General features: G+C 37.5%; 1 protein-coding gene across 3 annotated transcripts in view; it reads left to right on the plus strand.

Moving 5' to 3' along the window:
- MINDY3 (MINDY lysine 48 deubiquitinase 3) overlaps nucleotides 1-21,045 on the plus strand; it is an 81,278-nt gene extending 60,233 nt beyond the window's left edge. For all 3 annotated transcript variants that reach the window (XM_040248976.1, XM_040248974.1, XM_040248975.1), the window contains 5 exons: nucleotides 2,199-2,271; nucleotides 13,329-13,401; nucleotides 15,273-15,360; nucleotides 17,449-17,520; nucleotides 20,057-21,045. In XM_040248976.1, coding sequence (XP_040104910.1) covers nucleotides 2,199-2,271; nucleotides 13,329-13,401; nucleotides 15,273-15,360; nucleotides 17,449-17,520; nucleotides 20,057-20,206 — 456 coding nt within the window. In that variant the 3' untranslated portion in view covers nucleotides 20,207-21,045. The remainder of the gene's footprint in view (nucleotides 1-2,198; nucleotides 2,272-13,328; nucleotides 13,402-15,272; nucleotides 15,361-17,448; nucleotides 17,521-20,056) is intronic.
- The last annotated feature ends 2,546 nt before the right edge of the window (nucleotides 21,046-23,591 follow it).

Below are 23,591 nucleotides of genomic sequence, written 5' to 3' on the forward strand. Positions count from 1 at the left end.
GTACCAATGTACATTCCCGCCAACAGTGTACAACTGGTCCCTTTTCTGTGCACCCTCTCTAGCATTTGTTATTTGTAGACTTTTTAATGATGTGGCCATTCTGACCTTTGTGAGGTGATACCTCATTGTAGTTTTGATTTATTTTATTTATTTAATTTTATGAGGTATTTGGATATTTTGGAAATTAAGCCCTTGTCAATTGCATCATTTGCAAATATTTTCTCCCATTCTTCAGGATGTCTTTTTACTTTGTTTATGGTTTCCTTTGCTGTGCAAAAGCTTAAGAGTTTGATTAGGTCCCATTTGTTTATTTTTACTTTTATTTCTATTGCCTTGGGAGACTGACCGGAGAAAACATTGCTACAATTTATGTCAGAGTGTTTTGCCTATGATCTCTTCTAGGAGTTTTATGGTGTCATGCTTTATATTTAAGTCATTAAGCCATTTTGAGTTTGTGTGTGGTACTGAGGTAAGTATTCTAAGTTCACTGATTTTTATGTGGCTGTAAATCAAGTGTGTGGGTTTATTTCTGGACTCTGTATTCTGTTCCATTGATCTGTATGTCTGTTTTTGTACCAGTACCATGCTATTTTGATTACTGTAGCTGTGTAGTATTGTCTGAAGTCTGGGAGGGTTATGTCTCCAGCTTTGTTCTTTTTTCTCAGGATTGCTTTGGCAGTTCTGGTCTTTAATGGTTCCATATACATTTTAGGATTCTTTATTCTAGTCCTGTAAAAAATGTCATAGGTAATTTGATAGGGATTGCTTTAAATCTGTAGATTGCTTTGGGTAGTATAGAGATTTTAATAATAATTCTTTCAACCCAGGAGCATGGGATGTCTGTCTCTTTAAATCATTTTCAGATTCCTTCATCAGTGTTTTATGGTTCTCACCATATGAGTTTTTCACTTCTTTGGCCAGGTTTATTCCTAAGTATTTTGTTACTTTTGATGTGATTTTAAAAGGGATTTTTTTTTGTGTGTGTACTTTTTGATATTTCATTGTTAGTGTAAAGAACTGCAACAGATTTCTGTATGTTAATTTTGTATCCTGCTATATTGGTTGGTTATTTATCAGTTCTAGAAGTTTTCATACGAAATCTTTAGGGTTTTCTACATATATGTCATCTGCATATAATGACAATTTTACTTCTTCCCTTTTATTTTGAATCCCTTTATTTTTCTTGTTCGATTGCTGTGGCTAGGACTTTCAGTACTATGTTGATTAGAAGAGCTGAGAGTGGACATCGTAGTCTTGTTTCAGATTTTAGTGGGAAAGCTTTCAGCTTTTCACCATTGAGTTTTATGTTGGCTGAGGGTTTGTCATAAATAGCATTTTTCATGTTGAGATATGTTCTTTTTATATCTACTCCTCAAAAAGGAATCAAGATAGTAAAAAGGGAAGCTTGGGAAACTTGCTCTCTGATAAGGTTTGTCTGAGTGAACACAACTACAGGCAGGCAGATATATGAGTAGAGGAAAACAATTAGAGCCTATATTCTAGTTTCATGTTGGTTAAGTGTAGAATTTCATAATGATTAAAATATGTGGAGTAAAGCTTTGTGAAGAGTCCAGGATAACATTGAATTATGTGCTTATTTTTGGTAAGTTGTAACGTGGCTTACTTTTAAAGAAATTCATCATGATAGAGAATAAGTTTTATAGGGGAAAAAAAACCTGCCTTTTGAATATTTCCTTTAATAAAAATTAAAATTCTGAACATGCTGAAGTTGTTATTGATCTGTCCCTAGGTCATTGATATAACGTGCTTCCTAAAGTAAAAAATTTCAAATGAATTCTTATGTAATTGTTATCATATCTCTGGATTTAATTTTTAGATATTTGAAAACTAGAGTATGTTTTGTTATTTTTTCATTGGCTATTACTATACAACAAAAAATGTCATTAATTTTTACAGATTCAGTTTTATAGTAATTACTTATACAAGATTAGACTTTTTCAAGAGTTATATAAAACTTTATATATCATTCTCACAACAGTTCTCTGTGGTTGAAGTGGTATTGCTATTTTTCAGAGGTAAAGTTAAGGCCCAGAGAGTCATACAGCTATGATATAAATATTAACATAACGCACAGTATTTTGATTCCAAATGTCTTCATTTCTCTAGCCTTGTATTTATTTTGTTTTTAACGTCATGATATTGCAGCTTGTTGATGGCATGTTTTTTTATGTTTTCAGGATATGGCTTTAGTTGCCCCTGAGGCTCCCTCAGAACAAGCCAGAAGAGTTTTTCAAACTTATGATCCAGAAGGTAAAAGATTTTATTTTTTATTAATATTGTTTTATATCTTTATGTATTTAAAATGCATTGATCCTTTCCTGAGTTTCATTTTTAAAGAGTTGTTGGATTACTGAATGAAATCTATCATGTACTAGTTGAAAGTTTTAAATAAAAAACAGTAGAAGTGAGAACCAAAAAAAAAAAAGTGATCATCATATTTTCATATGGTAGAAGGGTTTTGTTTCACATGGTACTTAAGTATGGTTACTTGAATCTTGACTTCTGATGGTATTAAACAGGGAAAAATACTTCCGAATTAAACTTTCTTAGCAACTTTCAAATGAACAATACAGTATGATTAACTCTAGTCACCATGCTGTACATCACATCCCATGACTCATATTATAACTGAAAGGTGGTACCTCTGACATCTTTTACTCCTTTCACGTACTCCCCTACCCCTTGCCTCTAGCAACCACCACTCTGTTCCTGTATCTGTGAGCTCAGTCTTGTTTCACTTCAGTTCAGTTGCTCAGTTGTGTCCGACTCTTTGCAACCCCATGAATCGCAGCACGTCAGGCCTCGATGTCCATCACCAACTCCCGGAGTTCACTCAGATTCACGTCCATTGAGTCAGTGATGCCATCCAGCCATCTCATCCTCTGTCGTCCCCTTCTCCTCCTGCCCCCAATCCCTCCCAGCATCAGAGTCTTTTCCAGTGAGTCAACTCTTCACATGAGGTGGCCAAAGTACTGGAGTTTCAGCTTTAGCATCATTCCTTCCAAAGAAGTCCCAGGGCTGATCTTCAGAATGGACTGGTTGGATCACCTTGCAGTCCAAGGGACTCTCAAGAGTCTTCTCCAACACCACACAGTTCAAAAGCATCAATTCTTCAGCGCTCAGCCTTCTTCACAGTCCAACTCTCACATCCATACATGACCACTGGAAAAACCATAGCCTTGACTAGACGGACGTTTGTTGGCAAAGTAATGTCTCTGCTTTTGAATATGCTCTCTAGGTTGCTCATAACTTTCCTTCCAAGGAGTAAGCATCTTTTAATTTCATGGCTGCAGTCACCATCTGCAGTGATTTTGGAGCCCCCAAAAATAAAGTCTGACACTGTTTCCACTGATTCCGCATCTACTTCCCATGAAGTATGGGACCAGATGCCATGATCTTCATTTTCTGAATGTTAAGCTTTAAACCAACTTTTTCACTCTCCACTTTCACTTTCATCAAGAGGCTCTTTTGTTCCTCTTCACTTTCTGCCATAAGGGTGATGTCATCTGCATATCTGAGGTTATTGATATTTCTCCCAGCAATCTCGATTCTAGCTTGTGCTTCTTCCAGCCCAGCGTTTCTCATGATGTACTCTGCATAGAAGTTACATAAGCAGGGTGACAATATACAGCCTTGAAGTACTCCTTGTCCTATTTGGAACCAGTCTGTTGTTCCATGTCCAGTTCTAACTGTTGCTTCCTGACCTGCATATAGGTTTCTCAAGAGGCAGGTCAGGTGGTCTGGTATTCCCATCTCTTTCAGAATTTTCCACAGTTTATTGTGATCCACACAGTCAAAGGCTTTGGCATAGTCAATAAAGCAGAAATAGATGTTTTTCACTCCACATATAATTGGGATAATATCGTATTTGTCTTTGTCTGATTTACTTCACTTAGCATAATGCCCCCAAGTTCCATCCATGTTGAGGCAAATAGAAAGATTTCCTTCCTTTTTTATTGGCTGTATAATACTCCATTTAGTGTATATACCACATTTTCTTTATCCATTCATCCACTGATGGACATTTAGAGTGTTTCAGTATCTTGGCTTGTAAACAGTGCTGCATTGAACATGAAGATGCATCTCACGTAGTGTTTTCTCTTCCTTCAAATAAATACCCAGAAGTGGAATTGCTGGATGATGCGGTAGTTCTCTTTTTAACTTTCTGAGAAATCTTCATACTGTACGCCATAGTGGCTGTACCAGTTTACATCCCCACTAACAGTGCACAGGGGTTCCCTTTTCTCCACATCCTCTCGAACACTTGCTATTTCTTATTGTGACTTTGATATGCATTTCCCTGACGACTAGTGGGTGTTGAGTACTGTTTCATGTACCTGTTGTATATAATCAGTATATCTTCATAGGAAAATGTGCATTCGCATCCTCTGCCTCTATTGTAATCATAGTGTTTGGGTTTTCTGTATTGAGTTCTGTGCGTTCTTCACGTATTTTGTATAGTAACCCCTTATCAGAGGTGAGATTTGCAAATATATCCTCCCATTCAGTAGGTTGCCTTTTCATTTTCCTTTGTTACACAGAAGCTTTTTAGTTTGATACAGTCCACTTGTTTATTTTTGCTTTTGATATCACATCCAAAAACATCAATGCCAAGAGTGTCTTGGAGCTTACCACCTGTGTTTTCTAATAAGTAAGTTTTAAGGTTTCTGGTCTTACAGTTAAGTCTTAACTCAAAGTGGATCAAATTATGTGTGTGGTGTAAGACAAGTGGTCCCGTTTTCACAGTACCACTTGTTGAAGAGACTAGTCTTTATTCGTTGTATATCACAACTCCTGTGTTGTAAGTTAATTGTCTGTTTATGTGTAGGTTTATGTCTGGACTCTATTTGTTCCATTGATCTGTGTGGCACCCGGGGGTAGACCTTCTGGGAGGAGGTGCAGGAGCAACGCTGATGAAGGCGGTAGGAGACCATTGCAGCAGGGGCTGCATGTGCCCCCCCCGCAACTGCTGGGGGGCCTGCACAGGTGTTCCTTTTCCCCCAGGTGGTGAACTTCCTCCCAGGGCAGCCCTCCTGGTGTCAGGCTGCTCTTGGCTGGGGGTGCTTCTTAAAATGCCGTGTGCTTTTCTCCACCACTATCCTCGGTCTGTTTTGGAACGCCATGGGTTTGTTGCTTCTGCTTCATAGCCCAGTGCTATCCCTGGACTGTTTTCTTCAGTTTGTAGTTGTTTGTTGTTTTGTTGGGTTTTTGTGTGGGAGACATGAGTTGGGGTCTCCAAGCCCTCCATCTTGCTGATAACACTCCCCAGAATATTTCTGTGTAATATTGTGCAAGAAAATACAGAAGAAAAACCAACTTTATGATTTGTTTTTGAGCCAGATCTTAGCTTCTCTAACACACTAACAAAGGTTGTTTTGAAAAGTTCATAGATAGATAGATATCACTCTGTTGTCCACTGTATCATTGTTAACTAGGTGGTTTTGATCACCTTTGCATTTATGTACTTTAGTTAGGTGATGGTCACGACTAACTCACAGACTTTTCCAGGATAACCTTAAAACTGAGTCATGCCTTCTATTCCCTTGTAAATTACCATGTAGGAACCTAGGTTGTTGGAGTAGTCCTTATCAACTGCTGAAAGCATTCAGTTATTTTTATAAATTCATTGTCTTCGGTCTTGAAATTTTTTGTTCTTGGAGATGTACTCTTTCAGTCACACAAATTCTAGGAATCTTGGTAACCCATGTAACTAGTTACCTTTCAGTCTATAAGTCTGCTTTCTTATGTATCATATAATAGCCTATTTAAGAGTCCTTATTAAGATTAAATGAATAATGTTGTGTAAAGCATCTGCAGTGCTTAACGTGTAGTAGATATTTCATAAGTGTGATTCCTTTCTCTCTACACCTCAAGTTAATTAGTGCTGGTACTGGTAAGTTTACCTACAGTTAGTTTCTTCTACTGTACCTTTTTATTAACTTGAAAAAAAGTTTCTTTCCTCTTGGAATTAATAATCTTTTAAACTTTCAGTAACATTTCATTCTAAGTCTTTAGAAGTAAAAGGAATTTATATCTTTATATTTTCCCACCACTGAATGAAATCAGTTTTATAGTATTAATAAGTTAACAGCTTCAACTGGAATCACTGGTTATGTGTAGCACATTGAACTGTGTCGTGGAGGGTGACAAAAATAAGCATCCTCTTACCTTTGAATCATTTGATGGAAAAGATGGGAAATAATTTATGTTCCTAAATGCTTTTAGTATCTTTGGAGTTGGGATCAAACTTAAGAGTTTTTGGAAACTGTAGCAAGTTAAAATGAAAATAAGATTGACATAAATAAAGTTAAAAGAAATGTGATTGAAGTGAACTGAGATTAGTTAGAGAGCCATTAAGAAGACCTGAGTGGGGAGGGTCATGCTGGCAAATAGAAGCGTAAAGAAGAGAAAGTGGTATCTGTGAACATAAGGTAGGAAATAGCAATTTATATGCACGCAGTAGCCAGCAAAGTGCTTGACTTGAGTGCAAAGACAGGGCACAAGAAAAATAATCATGTAGTATTTACTGAAGTGATGCCAAAGGTAAGAAATTAATGGTCAAGGCTTGGATTTATGGGTTTTTTTTTTTCCTTTATTTTATTGGGATGTAATTGCTTTACAGTGCTTTCGTAGTTTCAGCTGTGTATATGTATATCCCCTCGCTCTTGCACCAGGGCAGGAATAGAGATGCAGACATAAGAGAATGGACTTCTTATACAGGGGCGGGGGGGAGGCGCTGGGGTGCGGGGCCGGGAGGGGACGAATGGAGAGAGCATTGACATATATACACTGTCATGTGTAAAAGAGCCAGCTAGTGGGAAGCTGCTGTACAGCACAGGAAGCTCAGCTTGGAGCTTTGAGAGGATCTATGTTTTAAAGAACTATATTTCAGAGAACGAGTCAAGCAGTTTTCTGTTATGTACCTTCCTCTTAAGGATTTAAGGTATTTGTTTTGTTTTTCCCTTCCATCTCTCACCCCTCTTCTAGATGTTTGCCTTTTCTATACCTCCCATCCCAGTGGAGAGTGAGTGTCGAGTGGTATACACACATACACATGTAAAATGCCTGCTCTGTTTCAGGACATACTAGGTGACATGTTTCTACCCATATGGATAGTAATCACTGTGTGAGAGGTAGATTCCTTCTGGAATGGAAGGCATTATAGTAAGGTAAGATGACTTGACAGATGAACGGGGTATTTTTCCAGGGTTTCCAGTCAGCTCTTTATAGTGCTGTGTAATTTTGATTTGAATTGATGGTCCGAGATGTCAAACATACTGTTATCCCAGTATAACCACCATCACAAACCACTCGCAACGCAAACATATGGCCTTTCTGTACCTAGCCTTTTTGGATACCTATATATTTCTTTCCACAGTGAGAAACTGAGACCTAAAATTATAAGTGAATGAGTTTCTTGAGAAAGAAATGTGCACAGAAAGTATCAGAATATTTCAGGAGATAACTGAACACAATATTTTAGGAGACGAACAGAGTTGTAGAGAAATGCCTTCAGAATAAGGAGGAGTAGATCTGGACTTGAAAAGCCTAATGTGATTTAGAAGGTGAGTTTTGGTTTTTATTCTAAAGGAACTATCAGGAATACAAAGATACTAAAACTAACGTTTAGTCTCTTACAGTCACAAGTAGTAGATTTGTTTGCTTTTTACAATTTCAATTTTTTCCATCATTAATGAGGTAGCAGACTCCATTGGGTTTTACTGAATTACAAGGAAAATTAGACTGTCTTATTGTCAATATGAAAACACAATTTATGATCAGTGGCAGTTTTTCAGAATGGAGTCCTGAGGAATACATAGGAAAATAAATGTTATGTTTTTTAATTAGAGAAAATTATTGATTAAATAAAGTAGTTTTCATCTATATAGTTTTATTTGGGACGACTTAGCAGGGTTATAATCTGATGGTTAAGAAGTAAACAAAACTTGTTCAGTCATCTTAGAAAAGCTGTGTCTTTCTATTACTTACCTTCAGTTCAGTCAGTTGCTCAGTCATGTCCAACTCTTTGTAACCCTTTGGATTGCAGAACACCAGGCTTGCCTGTCCATCACCAACTCCTGGAGCTTACTTACCATGGAGATAATGAACTCCACTTTCTCATTTGAGTATCACTGTTTATTGTTTAGCTATAGAGAGTCCACTCTAGGAAGTTGGATTCAGTTCAGTTCAGTTGCTCAGTCGTGTCCCACTCTTTGTGACCCCATGGACTGCAGCACGCAAGGCCTCTCTGTCCATCACCAACTCCCGGAGTCCGCCCAAACCCATGTCCATTGAGTCGGTGATGCCATCCAACCATCTCATCCTCTGTCGTCCCCTTCTCCTCCTGCCCCCAATCCCTCCCAGCATTAGAGTCTTTTCCAATGAGTCATCTCTTCCCATGAGGTGGCCAGAGTACCGGAGTTTCAGCTTCAGCATCAGTCCTTCCAGTGAACACCCAGGACTGATCTCCTTTAGGATGGACTGGTTGGATCTCCTTGCAGTCCAAGGGACTCTCAAGAGTCTTCTCCAACACCACAGTTCAAAAGCATCAATTCTTTGGCACTCAGCTTTCTTTACAGTCCAACTCTCACATCCATACATGACTACTGGAAAATCCACAGCTTTGACTAGATGGACCTTTGTACAGGCAAAGTAATGTTTCTGCTTTTTAATATGCCATCTAGGTTGGTCATAACTTTCCTTCCAAGGAGTAAGCATCTTTTAATTTCATGGCTGCAATCACCATCTGCAGTGATTTTGGAGCCCCCAAAAATAAAGTCAGCCACTGTTTCCACTGTTTCCCCATCTATTTGCCATGAAGTGATGAGACTGGATGCCATGATCTTAGTTTTCTGAATGTCGAGCTTTAAGCCAACTTTTTCACTCTCCTCAAGAGGCCCTTTAGTTCTTCACTTTCTGCCATAAGGTTGGTGTCATCTGCATATCTGAGGTTATTGATATTTCCCCCAGCAATCTTGATTCCAGCTTGTACTTCATCCAGCCCCGCGTTTCTCATGATGAACTCTGCATAGAAGTTACATAAGCAGGGTGACAATATATAGCCTTGAAGTACTCCTTTTCCTATTTGGAACCAGTCTGTTGGTCCATGTCCAGTTCTAACTGTTGCTTTCTGACCTGCATACAGGTTTCTCAAGAGGCAGGTCAGGCGGTCTGGTATTCCCACCTCTTTCAGAATTTTCTACAGTTTATTGTGATCCACACAGTCAAAGGCTTTGGCATAGTCAATAAAGGAGAAATCGATGTTTTTCTGGAACTCTTGCTTTTTTGATGTTCCAGCGGATGTTGGCAATTTGATCTCTGGTTCCTCTGCCTTTTCTAAAACCAGCTTGAACATCTGGAAATGCATGGTTCACGTATTGTTGAAGCCTGGCTTGGAGAATTTTAAGCATCACTTTACTAGCGTGTGAGATGAGTGCAATTGTGCAGTAGATTGAGCGTTCTTTGGCATTACCTTTCTTAAGGATTGGAATGAAAACTGACCTTTTCCAGTCCTGTGGCCACTGCTGAGTTTTCCAAATAGAAAATTCTTCATTTTTAGTCACAAACTAATATACTAATTTGATTCCCACCCCCACCATAGTACTCTTTTCTGTATTCTTCACCATGTTTGGTTTGGTTTGGAACTTTCCCATCACATAAGGTGAAGTGGTTCTGCAAGATAGGCCAGAAATCAACTACTCATTTCTTTCCAAACTTCATAGGTACAGTTCACAAAGCTGTTTTTGGTTGAACCATGGTGCCGGAACAGAGCAGTTTATGTAAGTCTAAAGTTAGGGTTAGCTTGAATAATTGTCAGAACTGTGATTGAGCAGTTTCTTGTATCAAGCCCTGTGCTGGTCCTGGGGCTGTGTCTTCCCTGCTGTCCAGGAGCCAGAGAAGCAAAACAGCAGGGAGACATGGGACAGGAGACCAGGGCAAAAGCAACCACAAAAATGCCCGGACCCTGCTTCAGGGCCAAAGTCACAGAGGTTAAAGCATCTGCCTGCAATGCAGGAGACGTGGGTTTGATCCCTGAGTCGGGAAGATCCCCTGGAGAAGGAAATGGCAACCCACTCCAGTATTCTTGCCTGGAGAATCCCATGGATGGAGGAGCCTGGTGGGCTACAGTCCATGGGGTCGCAAAGAGTCGGACATGACTGAGCGACTTCACTTTCTTTAAGAGTTCTACTAAATTGTCTATGTTATTAAAGTATTGATAATAATAGGTAAAGTATGATACAACATTTAATAAAAATTATTTATTATTTTCTTGACTAAGACCAACAAGTGTTTACATTCTCCTCAATTAGATCTCTTCTAGGAAATGGCAACCCACTCCAGTATTCCTGCCTGAGAAATCCCATGGACAGGGAAGCTTGGCGGGCTACAGTCCTTGGGGTCGCAAAGAGTCAGACACAACTTGGCCACTAAAGAATAAACAATAACTAGCTCTCGATTTTCTCCTCTGTTCCTAAGAAACTTTACTCTTCTCATCTACAGAGGTTTGAATATATTACAGTCCCAATGCTGGGTCCTGCCTCCTCTCAAGCTCTCCTGACACAGCTCTTCTCCTGCAGCTCTCCATCAACTGCGGCCTCTGCTAAGAGAGACCTGCCAGGTTCCGCTTGTCTTCCGCAGGTTTCCCCAGTGGGAATCTCAGTGGGTGCTCCCTTTTCCTTCATGTCCAGCTCTGACTTCTTCTTCCTCATGAACTCTCATCGTACCCAGCAGGTGGTTAACTCACTCCACTGTCAACGCTCCTTCCTGGCACTGCTCTGCGCTGTGTCCCTCCTCTCACACTCTAGGAGCTGGGCACGTCTTACCATCTGTTCACTTGTTTTGAAAAAGCAAAACTCTTTCAAATTTGTAAACAAACAGCTTTTCCCCTCTTTTTCAAATGTGTTAAAACACAACTTAACTGTATGTGAACAGTTGGCTCTGTAGCTGCTCACCAGCTCACTGTCACACACACAGTACCCCTCTTATCCTCCCCCTTCTTCTGAGGTGGAATGCCTGCACAAGTCTGTTTTATATTCATGTGGTTAAATTCCTGATGCATTCACATTCTCCTTTTTCCTTTTGTGTTTCTTAGCCCTGCCTGTGTGTGTGTGTGTGTGCACGTGCGTGCACGTGTGCTCACTCAGTCGTGTCCCATTCTGTACAACCCACCAGCACTGTAGCCCATGGACTATAGCCCACTGGGCTCCTCTGTACATGGAATTTTCCAGGCAAGAATAGCTTGAGAAGTCAACAGATTGACTCTCAGGTTTCCTCTCCTGTTGGTATTGAGGTCATCTTATCATTGTGTCTCCATTTCCATATTCTCTGTGGAACCAACCAACTAAATCCTAGATGGCATGAGTTTCATCTGCTTAGACTTAAGGCTGCTTTTTCTAAAGAACTTGTCTTGATATGAATGACTGCTAAAGAATAAAGTAACTTCAAAATCAGTGTTTTAAAAAGGTAATTCCAAATCTCCTCTTCTGATCTTGGGTATATTAAAAGTCTGTGAGGTATTGAAAAAATGCTCTCCAGTCTCTAGTTACACTGTACGTATAAAAAAATAGTCACTGGCTTATAGTCACTGCTGTGCTCCGTGTTTACAAGCTGTAAATCTCATAGGCTGCTTAAAAAGTGTTGGAGTGGTTACATTTTGAGGTAAATCATGTTTGAGTTAACGAGGTCATTGTGTTGTTTTCCTGCTTGTTGTTTGTATCTTATACAGCCAATAGCTTTTTCTGAGGATGGGAGCAGAGTCTCAGTTACAGTAAGAAGAGATAAGGCTGCCTGCCATTCAGTGCTTCTGAAGAATATTGTAACACACACTGCCTGTGTCGAGTGATACATGTGATAACCCATAAACACAGAACTGTTTCTGTCTGCCAGTGACCTGATAAAGCCTGTTTTACATTAGGAGATGCTAAGCTTTTAGCTGTGACCTAACTAAGCAAAATGAGTAATTTTTTTCTACCTTTCGAACTCAAGTTAGGCTTACAAAGCTGGAATATTTTCACAGGTGCCTTCAAACAAGTGCTTTATTCTCTATATTGTAAATCATTGGTAGCTTGACAAACTGGAATTATTCTAAACCCCCACTTTATAAAATTATGTTTAGGAAAAATTTTAATTATCCTAAATGATTCTCAGCCTTTTAGTCAAGGCCAGTCAGTCTTCATATGAATAAGCATGTGCTTAGGAGGTTTAAGAAAAGACTTTAAAGAATCATAACTTCTTTATTTCCTTTCTGGTAGAGACAGAGTACATGCTACATCCAGAAAGAGTTCTCCCACCTTTATTTTGTGGTTTGATGACAGAAGCAGGACTTTTGGACACCTCATTTTCCAAGCCAAGATTTTTATTTTTATTATTCTAACCCCTGAAAAGGGTATGGTGGTGTTATTATCCTAATCCCTGAAAAAGGGTATCATGTTGGAAGCTGATCGGAAGCCAAGACAGTCTTCAGAAATGAGTAAATGGGTAGAGGAACTCAAGTGTTGTACATTTAAGGGAATCAACAACTTGCTTGCTTAGAAGCACTGTGCTTTCAGACAGCTCTACAAGCTTTTTTTGTGTGTCATGTTTTATTGCATCATCTGAGTTTGGGCCATTTCCCATCCTCATTGAGCCCTAGAAAAGGAGTATTTTCTATTGACTGGTCTTCATCAACATTTGAGTCTACCCTACGTCCCAACTTTTTTTTTTTTTCCTGTTAAATCTTTGGCTTTTATTTAAGTCAGATGTGTTGATTTAAGTCAATCTGTTGATTTAAGTCAAGAGGTATCTTTTCTTGATCTTATATTATTAGAGATCTAAATAGCAATTGATCATGAAAATCCTTTCAAAAAATTACATAACATTGTGACAAGAGGAATTTATTGGTAAAGGATTATTTAAATTGGATTTGTTAAAGGGAATTTAAAGATTTACATTATTTATTGAAAAATATACCTAATTAATAAATAGTTGTTATAAACTTAAGTAGAAAAAACTTACATCATTTAAATTTGTAAGCCTGTTTAAGAAGTAATTTGGCTTTAAGTTTTCTTTGGTGTTCTTAGGTAGAAGTCATGTGGTTATTTTTGTATTAAAAACTAACCTTGAAAATAAATCTTTGCCTATGTGCTCAAGAACACTAACAGAAAAAAGAAGCTAATAATGATAGACATTGTACCCAAAATAAGCTGAATATGCTATTCCTTAACTCTTTGTATCCCTCTTACTGACTTTTCACTGGTGTCTGTGATCAGCAGTAATAGCATTTCTTAAAGTAAACTATCTAAATTGTTTCTGTAATATTTTTTTCTCAGATAATGGATTCATACCTGACTCACTTCTAGAAGATGTGATGAAAGCGTTGGACCTTGTTTCAGATCCTGAATAGTAAGATACATACAAAGTGTTATTTAGTGAGGGGGGAGGGTGGGAGAACTCTTAACTGCCCCACGTTGCCATTGTCTTCATTAATAATGTACATCATTACATCTATAACTTCTATAAATTTGGGATCTTTATTATCCATGGGAAAATCTCTCTCTAGTTAGGTGGACACACGTTTTAATCAAATACATAATATATTGATCAAATATAGGTTATTAAAAATCACCTTTGATCTACATTTCCTTTTTTTTTTTCCTTTTTCTGAAAGTGTATCTGACAGTGAAAAAGCTTTAGCTAACAAACATTTAAGGAAAGGATTCAGCAAAAGCAACCCAAAACATATTGGTATACAGTTTTTAGAACTTGATACTATTCTGTTTTCAGTTAGTTTGGCTATATTTTCTTTGAAAGTATGAAATATGTATAAATATTTGCAAACTAATCACATGTGAAATAATGTCTCAATCTCACCACCTAGAGCTGGGATGTTACCCTTTCTTAGTAGACATAATTGGTGATTCCAACTTAAAGAGGAGAAATTCAGAGACAGTTGAACCAGTCCAATAAATGGTATAATAGTAACTACCGTATTTCTTCTCAACTGATTACCAAGTGGAGACCTTTTTGTTTACATTGCTCTAATATGCAAAAGAGACTTGAATTCGGATAATTTTGGTTACTAAGAAGTCTTAAGATGGGAAGGAAGAAAAAGGCAGTTCTTAAAGTTAGCTCAGCAGAGTCAAATTGTTTTTCTAGAAGTAGCTGAAAGATTGGACAGTTACTCACTTGGTCCTTTGGTCCAGTCCATTTATAATGTTTGATGGCCATAAGCTAACTGGACCGTATCAAGGATTAATAAATATAGTAAATATGACTGTGTCTTCATTTGTTTCATTTCATAACATGATATATATGTATTACTGTATTCCTAAAGTAAGCTAAAGGAAAGGTTATTAGGAAAATCATAAGAGAAATTTATTTATGATATATGTATATATTGATTGAAAAATACATGTGTGTGTTTGTGTAAGTGGACCCTGGCAATTCAAACCCATGTTATGCAAAGGTCAACTGTATAAAAGTTATCTTTACAGCCTGAGAGGTAATATGGAGAATAAAAATGTTCTGAAAAGACCATTTTCATTTTTAAAACTCTTTAAACTGCAGTCCACTCTTCTCTGCCTTCTTTCTACACATAATACCTTTCAGCAACCTCAGTGACACCAAATAGTAAGGGCTCTGCCAAACGCTACTCCAGACCGCTACTGGAACAATAGTCATGCCACTTCTTGAAATTCAGTGTACTTTATTAGCTCTCTGAGAATTGTCTTACCTTTTTTAACCTTCAGTTTACACTGTCTAAGAATTTTAAGCCTCCACCTCATTTGGTTCTTGAAAGTAAGCTTTTCAGGAAATGTTTTTGATTATCTGATGTACTGCTACCTTTGACACTGTTCCTTTTTCTCTTTAACGTAAAAGAAGAAAATGTTTATTTTTAAGCCTAAATGCCTCATTTGGTAGCTAAATTCAGGCATACCTATGAAGCAAAGGGAATGTGCCTTTGGGAGGCTATAGGCCTGCTTTTACAAGCCTGGGTTTTTAAGTTACTTTACCTAATAAGGAACAATATTCCAAAGTCATCATCATAATTTAAATTCTAAATAGTAACAGATTACTCTGGTTTAAAAATAACCAAGTTTTGGCAAATTAGATGTCATTCCTGTGTATTTGTCATTAAGGGTCTAAAAAAGAACAGCTCTCAGGATTTTTGGCAGTCAAATGTGTTGCAGTACCAGTAATTTAATCATGAAGGAAGAAAAATAAGCTTTTTTTCCCTGTGGTATCCACTGTTTTTCTTTTTTCTCTCTCCATAGTATAAATCTCATGAAGAATAAATTAGATCCAGAAGGATTAGGAATCATATTATTGGGTCCATTTCTTCAAGAATTTTTTCCTGATCAGGTAACATTGTTTTATTCTATTGGGATGATCATATTATGATTGTTTCAGCATTTTTCCCTACTAAACATGTTCTAACATGCAGATATTAGGCTAAGAAAGCAATATTATGTAAATACTTGCCCAGACCAAGAGGATAGAAGGGCATGTATGTTCAATACAATAATGTAAAATTTTGATTAAAGGACAGAGGTGGTGAAAGCCAGTATATACACCAATATAGACACTTTGATACTGTTTTCTAAAGAAAGATTCAAATTCAGAAGTACGTGGAATAAAAACAGAAAGATTCTCTTAATCCCCTCCTGCCCCTGGGTAACTTCTTTCAGGTAACTATTGTCAATAGATTGGTGTGTATCTTTAGAACTTTCTCAATGCTAGCAAAGAAGGTTAAGGATCCTGTATGTAGTGCGAACTCCTACCAGTGCTCCTGTGTCCCAGGAGAATTTTAGTTGCATTAAAGGAGACCCTTTGAATGGAACCATACTATTTCACGTTGGGTCATGTCTACGTCACTGGCTAATTCTACAGCCTACACTTAACTTTTCCTCTTGTCTTAGTGCAGGGTTTTACCACTCCCTCAAATTATTTAGCAAGATGTGTTGTGATTTCATCAGATACCAGCATAGTCTACAGTAAAAATAGCAGAAGCAGCTACCATTTAAAAAGCATGTACTATGCATGAGATACTGTGTACCTTCTAAATTGCATATTATTTTTCCCCAGTTTTGCCAGTGAGGAAATTGAAGATTAGAGAACTTAAAAAAATGGCTTAAGGTTATACTGCTAGCACGAGGCCAATTCAGGATCCCAGTGTAGGTTGTCTAAGCCCAGAGACAAAGCATTTTAGTGTGGTTACATTACCTTTTGTTGCTATTTATTTTGTAAGTTAAAATACATTAACTCTGAAAATCCAGTCAAATCATTTATCTAAGTAATTGTACTGACTTGTGTATAAATAAGATGGTTGATATGTCTTATAAAGCTTTTGAGTGGGATACAAAAAAGAGCATAGATTCTAGACATGAAAAATTAAAAAGTTAAAAATATGAACTCTTTTAAAATATGATGCACAAATTATTGAGACAACTGGAAGCCCAATTAGTATAAGTAAGATTTGAACTAAATCTTGTAAAACAAGAGAAGTTGGAAAAAAATCACAAATGTGCACAGAGCTGACAACAAAAGGACTTTTCATGTGAAGATGAGGAATATGCTTGTCTCAGAGAAGTGAGAAAGGTGAGTGGTTGGGCACAAGACTGGAAAAGCAGCTTGGGTCCTACATTTTTAGGATTCTTGGTTACAAATCCCAGCATGAACTAAGCATAAACATGAGCAGGAAGGAGTAGCTCAGAATACCTGAAAGATGGAAGAGGTAGGTAGTGCCTGGAAGGTGGGTTCCAAGAGCTTCTGGGACTGGGCCAAGTTTCATCTCCACCTCCATACATGCACATATTTAAAACCATAAACTACTGTAGAAGAACTTATCATAAAAATCACTGCTTTGCCAATCTCTAGTCTCTTCCCCAGATGCAACTATTTCAGCTTTTAGATTTTATAGTTCTTAAGTGTAATGTCGGACCCCGGGGGCCATGATGGGCTGCCCCTTCCCTCCCCTGCCGGTGGGGGAAGTCCCTAAGGAAGGAGCCTCCCAGATCCCGGGGACCAGTGATAGCACAGTTCGCCAACTAAATCCGCCCCACCCCAGCCACATAGAAGGACCTATCAGCCCACGACACCTCGGCCCGACGACCTATCCAAATCCCCATCCATTAACCTGACCATCCCTCGCAACAAACTCATATAAGCTGCTTCTAACACGGCTGGGCGCAGACTTCCTCTACCTGCCTCTTTTGGGTCCAGGAATCCGCCGGGTAGCACTTTGTCATTAAAAAACTTGTTAGATGTGGGGTTTTTTTTGGCGTCCTGGTCGTCTTTTACCTAACATAAGTACATAAGTCTAGGTGTCTTGCTTTGTCAACTGATTCCTTAATCAAAGGCTGTGGAATTAAGAAGCTTCCATTTTACTTTGAATTGCTAGTTAGAAATTGCCTGATATACAGTTTTAATTGTTGGTTATTTATAATATAGGGTTCCAGTGGTCCAGAGTCTTTTACTGTCTACCACTACAATGGATTGAAACAGTCAAATTACAATGAAAAGGTATGATAACTCAGTGTAATTTGTCTTCACCTGAGTTGATAAAATACAGGAGTATGTATTACAATGTCTGAGTCCAGTAAAACTGATGCCTAAGCAAGGAGGTTATTCTAGGAGTCTCTTTACTGTCACAGCTTATCTTAGACCTGGACTCAGTGAGATCCTCATTGGAATTTTGGAGCAGTGGTTTCACTATAACAAGGTAACTCATCTACATACATGTTGTTACAAAATCAAGTTTAGTCCACTGAAGTTATTGATCCACTTAAAGAAGGGGCAAGAGGGAGATTTTTTTATTAAAAAATATATATATTTTAAAGGATTTAAGTTAATAACCATAACAGCGAGCATTTGAGGATGTACCAAGAATTGTCATCAGCACTTTGTTTTCTCCTAAGTTTCACCCCACCCCATGAACTAAGTATTCTTGCATATTCTCTGTTTACAGTAGAGAAAATTGAGGCACAGAGAAGGAAGCAGCTCACCAAGGTCAGGCAGCCAGGAGACAGCAGAGCTGGAGCGAAGACTAGGTGTTCCCTCTGAGCCTGTGGTTCACCCGCTGTGCTCTGATCTTGCCTTCTTGAATCTCAGACAAGGGCCCACGGGTGCTTCACTTCCAGATGTACTCCCCCACTCTACAGCAGAAGTTTGGTCTTGCTAATTCACCCTCTTTGATTAATGAACTTGGCGACACATAACATCTGTCTACTCTGTTTGCATTTATTCCAGTTAAGAGTCACAGTAGATACAGCTCATATTAGAAGGACTAAGGCCTGACATGCCTTTTTAATTTGAAGTACCTGTGCTGACTTCATGTGTATCTGATATACTGAAGATGGCTACAGAAAACAGATCGTCATGTGTATTAGGGTACATCTAAACCTGCCCCTAAAATTTACTTTTGTTTTCATAACAAAATATAAATTAGAACTTTTACTAAATTAGGGCCAAAGATCTTTTCTATAGGAGGATAATTGATATCTATTGTGAAAAATAGAAATTGTCAATAAGAGAACTTGTATGTTCGGTCCTAATGTGTAAATTAATGAGCACTTCATCTAGTTGTAAGTTCTGTGTAGCCTTGTACTAGAAGGTACTTTGTAGTCACAAAGTAGTTACTTGCCTACACAATCCCTGCAAGGATTGTTATCTGTATTTTACAGATGAAGCCTCTGGGACAGGGAGATTAGCGACTCACCCAGGGTCACACGGCCAGTCACTGGCAGAGCAGGGACTGGAACTGAGTTCCTGAAACCCAGTCCTGTCCTTGGTCTGCTTGCCCACGCTATATGTGTATAGTAAGTTTTTAAGTCATGCTCATAACAAGTGTCTGACATGACTAACAAAAAGATCAGAAATCAAAGATGAACTATTAACCTGACAACAGGACATAAGAATTAGAATGCAAAGCATGTATTATACTATTAAGCTGCAAAGGTATAACAGAAAGTTACTTACGAGGTAGAAATGTGGTAGACCGCATAGAAGATACTATTAAAAATACCTGAGGAAACAGGTAGCAGGAGAAGGCTGGCCAAGTGGAAGGGAGCCTGACCCACCGGGGCAGCCCAGGCTGGTGAGGCCACAGAGGAGATCATGGTACTCAGCCCTGAGCACTTCTGCTCTAACGCTGTGACCAAGGAAAGGTTCTCATGGAAGAGAGGTCTTGTCTTTCTTGTTCATTATGATAACCTGTTATATGCTTGGTGGACAATTTTTGAGAAAAAGAAGTTTTGCTTTAGAGAGCTAAAAAGCATGATTACTTAGGGTTTTAATAGTAAAGTTACTCCATCAAAACTAGAACCTAATTAAGAAACCAAAGTACCTGACCTAGTAATAGAAAATACTCCACTCCTGTAGTTAATGTTTTTTAAGGAGATTCCAACTTAAGGCTAAGTTTATAGCTTTTATCTTGGAAGAACATAATTACAATCATGTGTATCAGCCACTGAGTGTGAAAATCATTATACATACTTTTTCAACACAGCAGGCTTATACTGTTGTCTTTCAAATTATGCAGTTAGAATATTCTAATATCAAGAGAAATTAATGACAATGCTTTCATGTATACAGTGGGTACTTATAAATGCTAACTTATTGTCAGTATGTTACTTCATAGATAAATGTCTAAAAGTTTTTTAAATTAGAATGAAACCTTTTTTGACGTCCACCTGCCACTGCATATCAATTACCTAGTTTTTTATCCATCAACCTTTTCCTGCTATTTGATTTCTGTTTCTGACTGAAGTCTTTTTTTCTCCATGATTTTTTGTGCCAAACCAAAATGAAGAGCACTTCAGAAGTATTTAATACAATAACAGAAAATTTCATTGACAAATATCCAGTTTGCTTCTAGCTCTGGAAATTCAGCACTTTATTTTCTGCTTTCATTATAAGTCCTTCTCAGAATATATAGCTGTATTTTTATCACAGCTTTTTATCTGAAATAAGGTAGCATTTGAATGATGAGGCAACATTTGAAGCGTGAATTTTCTTTGCTAAGATTGATTGACCTCAGTGGCTTGCTTCTGTTCAATAGGTAATGTATGTAGAAGGAACCGCAGTTGTTATGGGGTTTGAAGACCCCCTGCTACAGACAGATGACACGCCCATTAAACGCTGTCTCCAAACCAAATGGCCATACATTGAATTACTCTGGACCACAGATCGCTCTCCTTCACTAAACTGACTCGCCTAAGTATTTATAAAGAAGATTGTAATAGCAGATGTTGAAAAAAGGATGCAAGACTGGCAAGTGGCCCAATGAAGCTATACACTGGTATCACTGATAAACTGTAAATAACAATTAAAGACACATTTTCAGTGTTTAAGATACGTTTAAATTATTTGTTTTAAAGCTTTATGTTAAAGGTTACCCTATTTAAATTCTTTATGTGAAATTTACTAGCAAAACTAAGCTTTAATCAAAGTTCATCACTGTTGCAGTCAGATAATTTGGTCATTTGCCAAATTACAGACATCATATTATAATAGCATTTTTATATTGAGTATCAAGGTTACTATTTATAGACTTCTACTTTGGGATTTTATTTCATTCAGGCACCGTTTATTGTTTTAAGTGATTCTGGCATGCAATGCATCAGCCTCTACATTGAAATGCAAAAGAATTTTTACCTTCATTATTTCTTAAATCTGGTTTCCATTAGAAATATTGATAAATAACAAATTATCAACCTGAATCATTGACAATTGGCTTAGCTCTGGCATGTGTATAATAAAGTAGAAACTATAAGGGAACATTACCATTTATTCACAGATATATAGAGGATGTATTTTAAAAAAATGATAGGAAAGAGAATCTGTTTGATAGTCTTAACACTGTTAACTTTCACTGTATTGCCAACTACACATTTCCAAATTCGTCCCAACAGCCCTGTAAGCCAGCTTTCTTGTATATTTACAAATGTGATAAATGCATGAGAACATCTGTTATTACATTAGTATATTGCATTATTTATTACGATCCTAGTCAGTGGCCTAAATAAACACTTTTTTTCTTTAACTTTACCCTTGATTTGTTTACATTCATAGCTCAAAATAATGTACTCTTAAATGAGTCTGCCCAGTAGGCCTGAGAGCACAGAACAAATACCTGCTGGACTCACACAGCACCTCAACAGGGAGACCAAACCTTGCACTTAGTAACACAAATGGTCGGAAGCACCAAAACCTGGGGGACAGCTGTCTTCGTCAGTAGACAAAGTTACAGAAGCCGCTTCCTGTGTACTTTTGAGAGCAGTTATGTATTTCAATAGTTTTGTTGCCCAATAATTTGAAATGTGAATACCCAGAAAATACTTCACTTAAGGCAGACAAGATAGCCTCATAATGAATTTCAGAACTGAACTTTTACTTCAATAACATGTATTTCCTCTATAAATCTCTTGGGGGGTTTATTTATATTTTTGTACACATTGACAATGATAAGTAGATTTTAGCATAGGAAAACCCCCAATTTTATATATAACAACTTTCAGTAGCACTGTATTAGGAGTGTGATACTAGCTACTACAATTACAGCTGTAAAATGTCAGTATTTGGGGTTAGTCTTGCTTATTTCCAAATGGATATAAAATATTATGCTAGAATTAGTTCTCTAACTCTGTTCCGAAATTCCATAAGGATTATGAAAAACCATAGATTCTATTCATAAACATTGAGTCTACAATATAATCTGTTATTCTTAGAATTGTTTCATAACAAACCATTCTAAAACTTCATGACATAATCATTTTATAAAGGCTATGGCTCAGGGGTTTGAACAAAATACAATGGGAGTGGCTTGTCTGCCTCTTAGCCTGGAGGCCCAGCTAGGAGAGTATAGGTGTCTTAACTCCCATGACTGGGACCTTAGCTTGATCTGACAACTGTCTAACATGACATTAGACAACTGCAGATAACATTTTCTTTTCACGTCCACGTGGGATACTTAACCCTAGACCATAGGCTGCACCATAAAACAAACCTAGAAAAATCCCCAAAAGTCTGGAGATTAAGCAGCACACTTCTGAATAACCCAAGGGTCAAAGTGGAATTGCAGTGGGAATTAGAACATATTTTTTGCCGAATGATATTGAAAATAGCAAAATTGTGGGATAGAAATAAAGCAGTGCTTAAATGCAAATGTGTAACCTTATAGAAAGTTGGGAAATTAAAAAGGTTAGCTTTCATCTCAAAAACAAACTGAAAGTAAATAACGATGCAAAAGCAATCATTCACGTGCAAAGGGATGACTTCCGACTTCTACTTCACGTTCTATGTAAAAATTTAAAAGATCAGAGATCTACTTGTAAGCTAAAACTATAAAAGAAGAAATTTTCCTCATCACAATAGGTTAGGCAGTGTTTCTTAGAATACCAAAAACAACCGTAGCAGCAAAGATAAATTGAACTTCATCAAAATTAAAAGCATTGTGTATCAAAGGACACCATCAAAAAGATGAGATGACAACCCACAGAATGAGAAAATATTTGAGACTCATTACCTCAAAAGGAATTTGTATCCAGAATAAATAAAGAAGTCTTAACACAAAAATTTTAATGGCCATAAGACTGGAAGAGATACTACCAAAGATGATAAAAAAAAATGTCCAGTAAACACATGAAACCATGCTTAACAAAATCAGTCATTAGGGAAATTCAAATACAAGTCATGAGATACCATCTTACCTACCCGAGGATGTTTAAATTAGAAAGCCAGACAATAACAGCTGTTGGCAAAGATGTGAAGAAAATGGAATTCTGCAGTTGTTGGTGGGGATATAAAATGGTGAAATCACTTTAGAAAAACAGTAGTGCAGTTCTTCAGAAAGTTAAATCAAGGGTTAGTGTATGACCCAGTGTTTTCCACTCCTAGGTATACACACCCAAGAGAAACAACATATATACCACAAAAACTTTTCTTTAAATATTTATAGTGGTGGTATTCATACTAGCCATAAGTGGAAACAGCCTAAACGTTTACTAATGGGTGGATAAATAAGTGTATATACATATAATGAAAAATCATATGAAAATTAAGAATTACTGAAACGTGCTACAACATGGATGAACTTTGAACAGTTGCTAAGAAGCCTGTTGTAAAAGGCCATGTGTTATGATTCCATTTATGTGAAATGGCCACAGTAGGCAAACCATAGAGGCAGAAAAGGGGTTAGCAATTGCTTGTGCCTAGGATGGGGATTGAGTAGGGCAACAGAACTGGGAAATAACTGCTAATGTATAGGGGTTTCTTTGGGGGTAATAAAAATATTTTATAAAGTTGTGATGGTTGCATAACAATATACTAAAAGTCACAAAATTGAAAAAAAATATAAAAGGGGAAATCCATGAAACAACAGTTATATACTATGAAAAAAGCAACACCAAAAGACCTCTTGGGGCAGGGGAGCAGGGAAAGAACTAATAAAAAGGATAAAAGCACCAAACAAAATGAGAAGTAAAACAAATTATTAACACCAAAAAGAAAGGGGAACATTGCTTAAAATTCTCTAGATATTAAAAAGATAGGAGTTAAGAGTACATTCAAACTTACTATTATCTTAAAAAGATACA

This window comes from Oryx dammah, unplaced genomic scaffold, assembly GCF_014754425.2.
Source record: "Oryx dammah isolate SB20612 unplaced genomic scaffold, SCBI_Odam_1.1 HiC_scaffold_10, whole genome shotgun sequence".
Classification (NCBI taxonomy): Eukaryota; Metazoa; Chordata; class Mammalia; order Artiodactyla; family Bovidae; genus Oryx; species Oryx dammah.